General features: G+C 43.2%; 1 protein-coding gene across 3 annotated transcripts in view; it reads left to right on the top strand.

Annotated features, from left to right (window-relative positions):
- The window catches only part of Mylk (myosin light chain kinase), a 274,928-nt gene that overhangs the window by 140,990 nt on the left and 121,517 nt on the right, over positions 1-12,421 (top strand). For all 3 annotated transcript variants that reach the window (XM_063225097.1, XM_063225096.1, XM_063225098.1), the window contains one exon: positions 1,421-1,628. In XM_063225097.1, coding sequence (XP_063081167.1) covers positions 1,421-1,628 — 208 coding nt within the window. The remainder of the gene's footprint in view (positions 1-1,420; positions 1,629-12,421) is intronic.

Raw genomic sequence — 12,421 nt, 5'->3', positions numbered from 1 at the left:
CTTCTTCTCCAGGGTGGGGGGGTCTTCTGATGGTATTGAGGCTGCCTTCAGAGCCAAGGTGTCTTGGACCAGCAGAAAGTGGGTGACCTGCAGATCTGTTTGTGGCTGTGGATGCCTGTCAGTGGTTCCTTCTTGCTGTCCAAACTTTTGCTTCAGCTTCAGCCTTGGGAGAGGAAGGAGATTCTTTCTTTGCCTTCCACATCATTTTGATTTAAAAAAAATGCATGTGTGCATTTTTAAAAAATTTAATCTATTTCTGTTTTACAAAGACCAACGTGGTGTTTGCAGACAGATCAGAAACTAAGAGTTAACTAAAAGCAAAAGAAGAGAACCTGCAGTCTTAACAGTACAGACTACACACTTCAGTTGTACTGTAATGGCTGGAGATCCGGTAACCTCCAGCTGTGGTCTCCTGTGGAAAGCTTGCTTCGCAAGATCCACAGCGGCTTCTGGCTCTTTAGCAAATGGACTTGAGTACCTAAGCATTTCCTCACTGGTACTCTATCACTGTCATTAGTTTAGATTTTTATAGGAGCAGGATTTTGTGTTTGTCTCTAGAATTCATAAGTAAGATGAGTAATATTGACCAAAGTTCTGTGTTTTGGTTCTTTTTCACTGAAGGCTGGCTGCAAATCAGTACAGAAAGAAGCCAGTCTTGTAAGATTACTAACTGGCACAGAAGGGCTGACTAGATGGGCTAGCCAGAGGGATTGTGATTGGAGCCTTCCTTCCTTCCTTAGGAAGAATCTTTATCCTGGCTGCCAGGAATTGGGTCTGAGGATAGGTTGGGGGCAGAAGAGCTGTGAAAGGGACTTCACAGAACAGTACCGAGAGAACTGCAGGGCTTTGAGTATAGCTTAGTGGTAGAGCACTTGCCTAGCATGTGCCAGGCACCTAAGTTCAGTCTCCAGTACTGCAAAAAGAAAACAAAAATGACACAGGAGGAGTTTGCTGCTTTCTGTGGGGTCACACAGAAAATCTTGGCTTTATTTTATTTTTTTTTTTGCATCCATCTTTCTTGTCTTGAAGTGGGTACCTGAATGAAAGCTATTACTGTCATTATTTTGTATCTCAAATAACTTTGTTCCATCTAGTCAAAGTGATAATCCCCATACTCGAGAGGCTGAGGCAGGACGATCACAAGTTTGAGCCCCACCTGGGAAAGTTAGCAAGACCACGTCTTAAAATAAAAACTAGGAAGGACTGGGGATGTACCTTAGTGCAAAGGCCCTTAGTTCAAACCCCAGTGTCATAGTACTGATTCCTTATCTGTAAAATGGAGATGAAAGTCCTGTCTGCTTGGAAGGTTGTTATGAGACTTAAATGAGTTAATTAATACATGTCGGGCATTCAGAACCACGTCCGGCACAGAGGGAGTAGTTATGAATTATAACTCTTTTTCTTTTTCTTTTTCTTGAAGGTCCGAGGTTACCCAGAGCCCCAAGTGACATGGCACAGAAACGGACAACCCATCTCCAGTGGAGGCCGCTTCCTGCTGGACTGTGGTGTGCGGGGGACTTTCAGCCTTGTCATTTGTGCTGTCTGCGGGGAGGATAAGGGAAAGTACACCTGTGAAGCCAGCAATGACAGTGGTGCCCGCCAGCTGACGGTGGAGCTGACAGTGGAGGGTGAGTCCCAGGAGTGGGGACCGAGGGGCTGGGCTGTCAGCCCCAAGCCTGCTGCTCCTGCTTCGGCTCTTGTTGGGGGCAGCGATCCTGGGGAAACCAAGGAGGACATCCAAGCAAGCAACTGTGTTGTCACACAGGAAGCACTCCCTTTTCTGCTCAGACTTTCCCGTGGCTTCCCTCGCACCGGAGTTGAAACCAAACCCCGTACATGGACTTACTCAGCCCTGCATGACTTGGCACAGGCCTGTCTCCTCCCCTCCTGGCAGGCCCCCCTCCCACAGCCCTTCCCCTGACATGCCTTCGGTGTCCTTCTGGTCTCTGCTCCTATGTCCCTCTGAAGAGAACCTCTGGTGGCCCACCCTAACCCTAACCCTCTTGCCCTGCCCCTGCAAGTTTTCTTCTAGGACTTCTATTCTCTGTGTTCTCCACCTCACCCATACCCCTGGCGTGGAAGCACTGCGGGGCATCACTGTCCTGTCTGCTGCTGATCGCCAGCACATGGAGCACTCTCTGCCTGAATCCCTCCTGAGTATTTGGGGAATTTGGGGAATGAACAAGCAACATTTAACACGATCATTAGTGTCATAGTGAAGTAATAAAAGCCTATTTTAAAAATATTGCATAACTCCAAACAACATACAGGAAGGAACACACCAGTGTGTTTACACTGATCAGTCATTTTGCTATTTTTCTTCCTCTGAACTTAAAATCCTAACAACTTTAACACATCTGGAGAAACATTTAGCCATGGGTAGAACTGGTTTTTGCTCTGCCATGCCAAAGCAGCTTCACTGGATATGGGGGCCTTCCAGTTCCCGGGAAGTAAAACAGGGTTTCTTCAACCTTTGTACGTGTTTACAAACCAGGGGGTCAGATCACTTTTTCCGTGTGTAGGAAACCATGCTCCCAACCTTGTTTCTAGGGGATCTGTGAATGGAGGGTTAAGGTAGCCAGGGAAGGTTCCAGAAGTGGATGAAGTACACCATTCTTTGCCCTGTTTTGCCCACAGCAGAGTAAGTGGATGCTTTACCTAAATTCTTTAACCAAGAAACTTGTTTATTTAATGACCTTGAAGTGCCTGTGGCTGGGCCATTCCAGAGGGAAATGGGGCCTGATGAGAGCCTCACTGTCAGTCAGATGCTGTGTTTCCTCAGTGCCACCTGCCTTCCCATGCCCAGAGGTGAGTGAGGCCCACCAGCAAAGCTTCCTGTCCCCTTTCCTCCTTTCTTGTTTGGATCTGGGGAAACAGAGAGCACACTGTGTTATGAATCAGGGTCCAAAGACCTGATCCCGACTTCGGTCAGTCAGCTGTGTGCCTCTAAACCTCTGGAACTCAGTTTCTGCAGTTAAAGGGTGTGAATTCCATGTTCTCTGTGGTCTGAATCAGCCCTTAGTTTCTGTGATCCACCTGAAGTGAAGAGTGTGGTATGTTAGGGTCGCAGAGGAGGTGTATAAAACCAAAACAATATGAAAGCCCCTTTTCAGCTCCCATTGTTTAAGAAATGAGATCTGATGTCTCAGCCATGTGGTAACAGTGTTAGTGGGTAATGGCAAGGGAAAGCAAATTCAGCAAGATAACTTTAGAGGAAGAAGGAAGGCTCAGGTTCTAGATCCTGCCCCCTCACCTTTAATTGTAATTGGAGGAGACTCAAGTTCGGGCATGTAAGATGTATTAGGCCTTTCGTGTGTGTGTGTGTGTGTGTGTGTGTGTGTGTGTGTGTGTGTAGTCCCAAACTCAGGACCGCAAATGTGCTAAGCAAAATTCTACCCCTAAACTACTTTCTTGTCCCTTTTATTAATTTGTTTTAAGTCAAGGCCTGACGGATTAGTCTGGCTGACCTAGAACTTGCAATCACCTTGTCTCAGCCTCTCAAGTGACTAGGATTTCACATGTGTACCACTGTGCTGGGCTGAAACATATTACACCTTCTAATGTAAGAGATACAAATCAGCCTGTGACTGCAGCCTCTTTCAAAGTGAGTGAGCCTGGGAGTGCTCTGCTTCTGCATCAGAGACCAGTTTCAGCCACTACATGATTTGGTGGTGGCCTGGTCTTACCTGAGCTGGGGTTAGCGTTCTCAGAGCTACTTGCAGAGGGAGCTTTGTAAGAGAGAAATCTTCCTCTTCTGACTTCCCCCTGACTGCACACAGTATCCCTTAAGAGTACAGGTGTCTTAAGACACAACTGTACAGGCACTCAGGTCTTACACAGTGGGAAGCAGTCATCACCTGAGCCCCCAAAAGGCTCTGAAGTCTTCCAGAGGATAGGTCACTGGTATTTGGTGCAGAGCAAGGGACAGCCATGCAACTTGCCCTCTGGGAGCTTCCTCTCTAGCACAGCCCTGTCCAATAGAGATACAATGTGAGCCACACATACAAAGTTTGCTAATAACATTTATAAAATCAGTTGAAATTAATTTTAATAAAATATTTTACTTAGCCCAGTATTTCCAAAGGATTATCATTTCAATGTATAATAATCAATATAAAAGTTATTAATGAAGTATTCTACATCCCCCTCATCTGGGATGCATTTTACCCTTAATGGCACATCTCAGTTCAGACTTTCAGTAGTTTGGGGCTCAGTAACCACTTGTGACTAATGCCTACTATTTTGGACAATACAGCTCTAAAAACTGGTCTGAGTAGGGAAAAAAGGGTCCCACAGAGAGAAAGGAAGAGAAGCTTCACATGGATGAACAAGATGGTAAGTGATTCTGGGCCATCACACAAAGAGTGAGGACACAGCATGTCAGAGAGGAACTGAAATGGTAGCTGTCAGTCCCATACCTGTGCTCTGACTCTGAGAAGGGCTTTGGTTTAGAGGGACCAGAGTCATTTTAGTCATTTTAAGTTATAGAGGATTGTCCTATCACTTTCTCATTACTGGGACCAACACCCACAAGTTAAAGGAGGAAAGGTTTATTTAGGCAGAAAGAAACATTTCATTGCATGGCAGCATAAAGCAATCTATGCTTAAGGCAGGAAAGAGACAGATACATACATAGATGCACAGACACACAGGGGCCACAACCCACCTCTTCCTACCTCCTCATATCATACCAGTCTATAAACTCATCACACACTAGTGTCACACATCCATGATCCAGTCAACCTCCCAAAAGCCCCACCTAGGAGCATGTGAGGCTTTGGGGGGACATAGGTATAAGCCATAACAAAGATAACTTTAAGGATGCTCAGGAGAGCGGGGAAAGCCAGACAGACAGATCCAGACAGGAGATCTCTGGATGGACCGAATCCTAAATTATAGGGTTTGTGCAAATGCATGTGCATAAGTGCCACCTGGGGAACATTGTTAACATGCAGATATGATAAGTCCCTGACTTACATACATTTGAGTAGCAAACTTTGACAGGTGTACTGCATAAGGTTCAAGTGTAGTGTGTAAGATTCATAGGCATGTTGTATAAGACTCTGTCAGATTACAAATGAATCCGATTTATGAATGTTCTCCTGGAATGGAACTTGTTCATAAACCAGGGACTACTGTGTTGATTCCAAAGTTGTGAATTGGGGCTTGAGAGTCTACAGTTCTAACCAACTCAGCTGATGTCCTGCTGCTGGCTCAGAGACCACACCTGGCATAGCAAGAAAGATTCAGTTGCACATGGAATAGATTCAACTCAGGACACTGATTCTCGCCCTTGAGCAATAGGAATCACCTGGAGGACTTATGTAAAAACAGCCGGGGTGGACACTGCCTGACTGTCCTCTTCTGGATGCCTGGCCTCTTCTGTCCCCTCTCCAAGCTCCCCTCCTCCCACCCTGTTGCCACCCCTTGTGCTGAGGCCATTGCTCTCTGCACTTGCTGTGAAATCACTGTCCTGTAAGCCTAGGATCCCCTACCGTGGGAAGAAGTGAAGGCCAGCTGGATGATCACTTTGGATGTGACACCTGAAGGCAGAGTGACCCTGTGGCATGGGATTTAGGGAGAAGAGTGGCTCTGGTGACTGGTAGTCCAGCTATTGTGGTGCTGCATTCTTGGATGACTCCAAATGTGTAGAAATTTTTCCAGTCTTTTTTTGACTGCTACTCCTTTCTAAGGACAGAGTTCACAATCTTTTTGGTCTTCACATTGAATTGCATTGATGACATTATACATTTTAAGCCTGTATTTATTTGTATCAATCACATTTTAAATGATCTTCATTTATTCTCCATGATATCTGTCATATTTTTTGTTCTATTATTTCTGTTGTCCTTTACCCACTTTTCCTACCATTCTGAAAGACATATTTTCCTATTTGTATTTTTTATAAATACTTTTAATCTATACAACTCCCTAGTGACTTTTTTTAGGGTATTGCTTTGTTTTCTTTTTATTCCAGCCAGAATCTTGATATGCTCTGAGTTTGTGTCCTTCTCTGTCTCATCGAAGTTAGCAACATAAATTAGGTATATAGAGGTCTCTCTCCAGCCTTCTCACAGACTAGTGGAGTCCACATTTATCATCCCAGGGAAAACTTACTAGAATCCCAATAAGTAATTTCAATCTACTGCTTCCAGTGCGACGCACAGCGAGAATAAAGAACAGACACGTATCTGTGGATGTCCTGTGTCCAGTCATAACAATGGAGCCAGAACAAAGGCCTGCACCAAGGGCCATTCAGGTTTTATGAATCCATGAAAAGGGGAGTGGCTTGGGGATGAGTGAGTGTGAGAATGGCGGGAAGTACATGAATACTGGGAACGGGCTAGGTAGGAGGTGAGGCAGACCTCTGCAGTGCGCAGAGAGAAACACATGGACAGAGAAAGTATTCTGCAGAGCACAGTTTGAGGGAGTATCTTGAGATTCAGGCTTGGTGCTTCAGCTCTGCTGTCCAGTCGTCATGCCCTGAGCCGTCACGGGTTCTTTCTCCAGTCTTGGTCTCGGATGACAGTATGGCATCAGTCAGCCCACCGCATGCACACTAATGGAAGCTATAAGCAGGGCATCACTGACCTGTTGCGTTGCTTTTTCTATACATCAACACCTCAGCCAGACCCATTTTCATGGCTTAAAACCAACTGAGGACGTAAAGAAATATCCAAGCCAGCTCTGTACATGTTAATACATGGAGTCAGGGCCAGGTTTAGCCAAAATGAAGACAGATGCTCTTCTTTCAAGGAGAGCCATCCTGGTGGTCCTCCACAGTGGTAGAAGGAGAATCATGCTTTCTGACCCTCTGTCTCTGCTATGAAAAGTTATGCGGATCGGGACAGCCTTGGAAGATGCCTCACTGATGTGGGCTACAGGAGAGTTAAAGGGCAGTTTACTTGCTTTCATTCTGTTCTTGAAGGATGACTTCCATATATGCACTGTCTTGATTCCTTCCCCTTCCTTTTACCTTCCAATTTGCTGCTCCTCTTTCCCCTTCAAAATATGCCCCAGGACCTCTTGTTGGTCCAGCACTGGTTTTTGCCATGATACTTCGTGCTTTTCTTCCCATCTCTTCTCTCCAGCCGGCATGTCTTACGGATTTAAGCTTTTTCTCCTTGCTCCTAAGTCTAGCCTCTTCCTCATCAAATTTTATGGATATGCAGACTTGGTGCTACAGTCATACAAAAAGCATTGGAACTTGCTCATTACCCTCAAGACACTGACTTTAAAAAAATTTTTTTAAAAGAATGAAACCAAACAAAGTATAGCAGAATAAAGCAAATCAAAACAAAGTAGTGAAAGCGATACAGGACTTCAAAATAGGATAACAGGAAATCAACAGTAGCTGCCATAATGCCTCTTCTTATCTTCAAAATAGCTGCCCATGCCATCAGGCCTAATGAAATCAAATAAAGTAGAATAAAACAAATCAAAACAAAACAATGAAAGTGATACCCGATTTCAAAACAAGGTAATAGTAAATCCAAAATGACTACCCTAATATATCTTATTATCTTTGAAGTAGCTGCCCAGGCCATCAGATATAATGAATTCAAACTGAACAAAACAGAATAAAGCCAGTCAAAACACAACAATGAAAATGATAAAGAATTTCAAAACAAAATAATAGAGAATTAACAATGGCTACCACCTTTCCTTTTTACACATTTTCTCCCCTTTCACTTTCACAGTATCTGTTGTACCTTTTGGATCCCACTAACTCCTTCGGTTTTTTTGCCAACATGATGTTCACCTGTGTGAGTCCAAACCATTTCACCCAAAAGCACGATTTTTTGACCTCATAGTTCATTATTATGTTGCAGTTAAGATTCGACTTCAGGGCATATTTATAAAGTGCTGGCTTTGTGTGGCACAGCATGGAGGACAGGATCGTTTGTCACATTCTTTTTGCAAGAACCTGGTTAGTCAGATGAAATCTAGGTGCACTAAAAGCTAAATGAAAGCACAACTCCAGTGACGAGGTAGTACAGGTTTATTTGTCAAGCGATTGGCACATTGGCTCTGTAAGTTCAGAGGTGAATGAGACCCTGGAGGCTGGAACAGTCCATGATGTTTTCTTCAAGAAGGAGAGACTTGAGCCCATCCTAGAAGAATGAGTCGGATTTGGACAGCAGTTGTGATTCCAGTGATGGGAATGGGAGGGGAATGAAAAGAGTTAAGGCCTGGGAAGATGACAGGGTGAGTTTATGGCAGGGGAGTGGACAGGAAGAAGTAGAGAATAGTAGGAAATAAAGCTCAAAGACAGATTGGGAAATTATAGAAAGCCTTAAGGAGCATGAGGCTGGCAGAGCTGACCGGGTTCTACTCACAAGTGTTCCTTTTCCATGCCTAGCTCTCTGTGTGATCTCCTCCTCTCAGCCACAGCTAGAGGTACACACCATGTGATTACTATCGTCTCGTGGATCCTCATAATGTTGATTTTTTTCTGAACACATGGGTTTATATCCTGAATACATTTAGGGGGATGATTCATTAGTGTTTGATACACCATCATTTTATGGATCCCCAACAAAAAATGAGTTGGTTACTGAGAAATGAATTTCTCCAGATCTGTGTCTAAATTACCCTTCCCATGAGGTGCACTTGCCCGCAGTACAGCTCCCTGTCTGACATGCACTGAAGATGGCTGATAACCAGTATCTCATCAGACCTGCAAGGGAGGGCCTCAAATTGTATATGAATTCTTCTTTGCTTAAAAATTGAGATAATATTAGTTTTATGTTTACAATACTCAAGGGAATACCTGTAGCCTGGTTTAGGGTGGTCTGGAGCATCACAGTAGAAAGCAGCTTATCCCAAATTAGGATGCCTGAGAGTTCTGACATCTAAAAGAAGACTCTAAAAGAAGTAAATTATTTATTTCCACAAATTGTCTAAATTCCTGTATACTGTACTGTGTAAAAGAATTAAGGAGTCACTATGATGCTGAGCATGATGGTGTACACTTGTAATCTCAGCTCTCTGAGAAGCTGAGGCAGGAGACTGAAATTTCAAGCTCAGCTTAACGTGGTGAGGCCCTGTCTCAAAATAAGAAGATAAAAAGGGCTAAAGATGTAGCTCAGTGCAAAGGCATTGGGGTCAAACCTCAGTACTAGAAGGAAAAAAAAAAAAGAAAAAAACCATTGGCACCAATTTATTGAACTATTTCCCCTTCAAAAGAAAATTCCATGTGATTATTTCTTGAACCGCGTCGAGCAGGATATTTGACTACTTAACCTCCAATGATCAGGAAACAATTTGTCTTCTAAGAGGTATGTATCTTATTCTAGTCCCTTGAGAAGGAATCATGTAACATGTCAGCTTCCTGGAGCCCCCAGAAGAGCTCTGGAATGTGTCTTTGGAGCTGGAATGCCCTCCTCACCCTCCATGGAAGGAAGGGTGGCCTCCAAACCAAGGACTGCAGGGTGAGGATGATGTGCAAGTGCGCATTCAGTTAGATGGGCCTCAGTGTCCCCACAAGGGTCAAGGCTGTACAATTTCACAGATTGTATGGGACTTTTAGCTCTTTTTATAGAGGAACAGTTAGCCCCCGGCAGAGACCTTTCGACACTCATGCTTAGGACTTTAGTTCCTTGGAGAAAATACAGTTGAAACTGGCAGATGATGGTCCACGTCCCCTTAGAAAGTGAGCAGCCAGGTAACCTCAACTACCCCCAGTCGCTCTCTTCCCACCTCTGCTTCAGGTGCCACCAGATCCTGCCGTGCCATTTGTTGTGCATTGTTACGTTGTCTGTCTTCAATGCTTACCTGTTACAGAACCTCCCACTTGCACACCTACTCTTACTATAATGTCCACATTGGTATTTTAATTATCTTTCAAAAATGCATATCAGGGGCTTGGGATTTAGCTCAGCGGCATAAGCACCTGCTTTGTAAGCAGGTGGTCGTGAGTTCAATCCCCGGTACTGATAAAAAAAATGCATATCAAATTTTATTATTCCTTCCTGAGTCCTTCTGGGATTAACAGTTGGCCGAATTAAAATTTATAATCCTCAGCTAAGCCCCGCAGGTATACTTTGGCTCTTTTCTTCTCTAGCCCCCTCCTAGCCCACTCTGTTCCAGCCACATAGACTTTCCAGTTCTCCCAAGGTGCTGAACCTTTTTCTGCCTTGCTGCTCCTGTCCCCTCTCCACCCAGAAATCCTTCTTATCCTCTGGCCTCAACTCACCGTCTTGGGAACCCCAGGCCACCCCAATTCTACATGGCTAGGTCAATGCTATCCCAGAGCACTCCAGCTCTTGCTGGTATTTGTACTCAAACTTACTTGTGTTTAAATTAGAAATAAGTTTTTTTGTAATTTTTAATTTAAAGAGAATATAACCAAGCAAAATAACACAGGATAAAGCCATTCAAAACAAAACAGTGTGACACGGGACTTTAAAACAAAATAATAAGAAATCAGTTATTACTATAATGCTTCTTGTCTTCAAAATAGCTGCCCATACTTCTTTCAGACATAGTAAAACAAACAAACAAACAAACAAACCAGAACAGAACCAATAAAAACAAAACAATGAATGCAATAAAGGACTTCAAAACAAGGTAATAGTAAATCCAGAATGGCTACCATATCTTGTTATCTTTGAAATAGCTTCCCATGCCATCAGATATAATAAAGTAAAACTACACAAAGCAGAATAAAATCCAACCAAACAAAATAATGAAAATGATACAGGGCTTTGAAACAAGATAGTAGAGAATTAACAGTGGCTACCACCTTCAGAAGGAGATTCCTCAGATATGGTACATTGCATATTGTCATCCTCTGAATAGATGATCAGACTACCAGCTTTAGACCTGCAAAGCCAGTGAAACACTAAACACGACAAACATTAGGTTGTATTTTGCCTCAGTAGCTATCATCACAGCCTGTGTTTCTCCGGGTCAGCCAGTCACTTATGAGGGTGGTGGGGGGAACTTTGGCTCTTCTTGTCTCCTAGCCCAGGCGTTTGAAGAGGCTGGGGTCTGCTTCTCCCCTCAGAGGCCCAAGTATGGCGCCAACTCACAGGGAGGGTTTGCTTCTCGTTGGCTTCTTGTGCTCCCCAACAGGCTGCAGATGGCACTGACTCAAGAGAAAGGGCTAGCAGCCCATGCAGGGCACTGACTCACAAGGAGCAAATAAAGGTTTTTTAATGTTCTTCTTGTCCAGTAGATGTAAAGTCCATGAGAGCAAGGATATGTGGGTTGTTTTTGTCAGTTACTGAAGTTTTGTCAGTGCCTGAAGTTGGAGACTAACACCAGCCCTAACCCATAGAGAATCTGGCCCATAGTAGGAGCTCAGTAAATATTTGTTGGCCTCATCTGTAACCCCAACTCAGTTTCTGTTATGTGTATAAGGTATTAGACAGCACAAGAAAAGTGCTATGTGTAGCGAGAACTAGAGTAAATGGAGAACGGCAGTGTGCTTCAAAGAGGGGGTAAGATGTAAAATTTCAGCAAAAATAGTTTCTACATGGGACAGTTGAATGACTGAGTTTTATTTTTTTCTCTTTTTTCTTAAATATCAAGTTTAACATTTATCCAGCAACACAATTGCAGGCATTTCTTCAGAGATTTTCCTTAGCAGTGACCCTTATTACTGGGGATAGTCCCACCCTTGGGGGCACTTAGAAGAGGCATGGGGGACACTTTGGTGTCACAGCACAAAGCTGAGGTGGCTGCTGGATTTTAGTGTCAAGTGCTGAGATGCAGGGGATGCTTGCAGCCAAGTTTCCCCCAGTTACTTACATGCCAGGACAACATGACATGAAACAAGCCCAACAATTTAAGAAATGGTCATTGAGGAAAAGAGAAGCTTAAAAGAATAAATTTAACTTTTAAATTATTAAAAAGTTTGCTATGGGCACATATTCATTACCTAATTTATATATTATATATAATCTATATTTTATATATAGTTATACATGCAATGTATATAATGTAATGTATGTAATCAATTAATACATTATTGCCCTAAAAATATGGGTCAGAGGAGACCTGACATTCAATTGATTTAGAATCAGATGTTCTTAAATTAGTGGAGATACATTAAATGTAGGTATTCCACTGGATTTTATTGTCAACTCACATATCCTTTTAAAACGTTAAGGTATAATGACAAATCTATGTTACAAAAATATTATATTAGTATTGAAGTTGTGTATTTTGAGGTTACATCCTAACGCATGGCTTCTCTAAAGCCTGATTTTATTATGATGTTGTTATTATTGAAACCACTTATGAATTATGTGTCAAGGTGCGGTACAAATTTGAAGACACACATAAGGTTTCTGTGATAACCTTTTACCTACTGAAAAGCATGTTCTGAAACAGACCGTTTCGGCTTCACACTTAAGGTCGTTTTTAAATTTCATTTTCCCCATTCCAGGGGTCTCTAACTTGTCTTGCTGCA

The sequence above is a fragment of the Cavia porcellus genome, unplaced genomic scaffold, assembly GCF_034190915.1.
Source record: "Cavia porcellus strain 051 isolate PalLab524CR breed Dunkin Hartley unplaced genomic scaffold, mCavPor4.1 scaffold_15, whole genome shotgun sequence".
In the NCBI taxonomy this organism is placed as follows: Eukaryota; Metazoa; Chordata; class Mammalia; order Rodentia; family Caviidae; genus Cavia; species Cavia porcellus.
The sequence above is the reverse complement of the archived record's forward strand: the minus strand, read 5'-3'. Positions and strand labels throughout refer to the sequence as shown.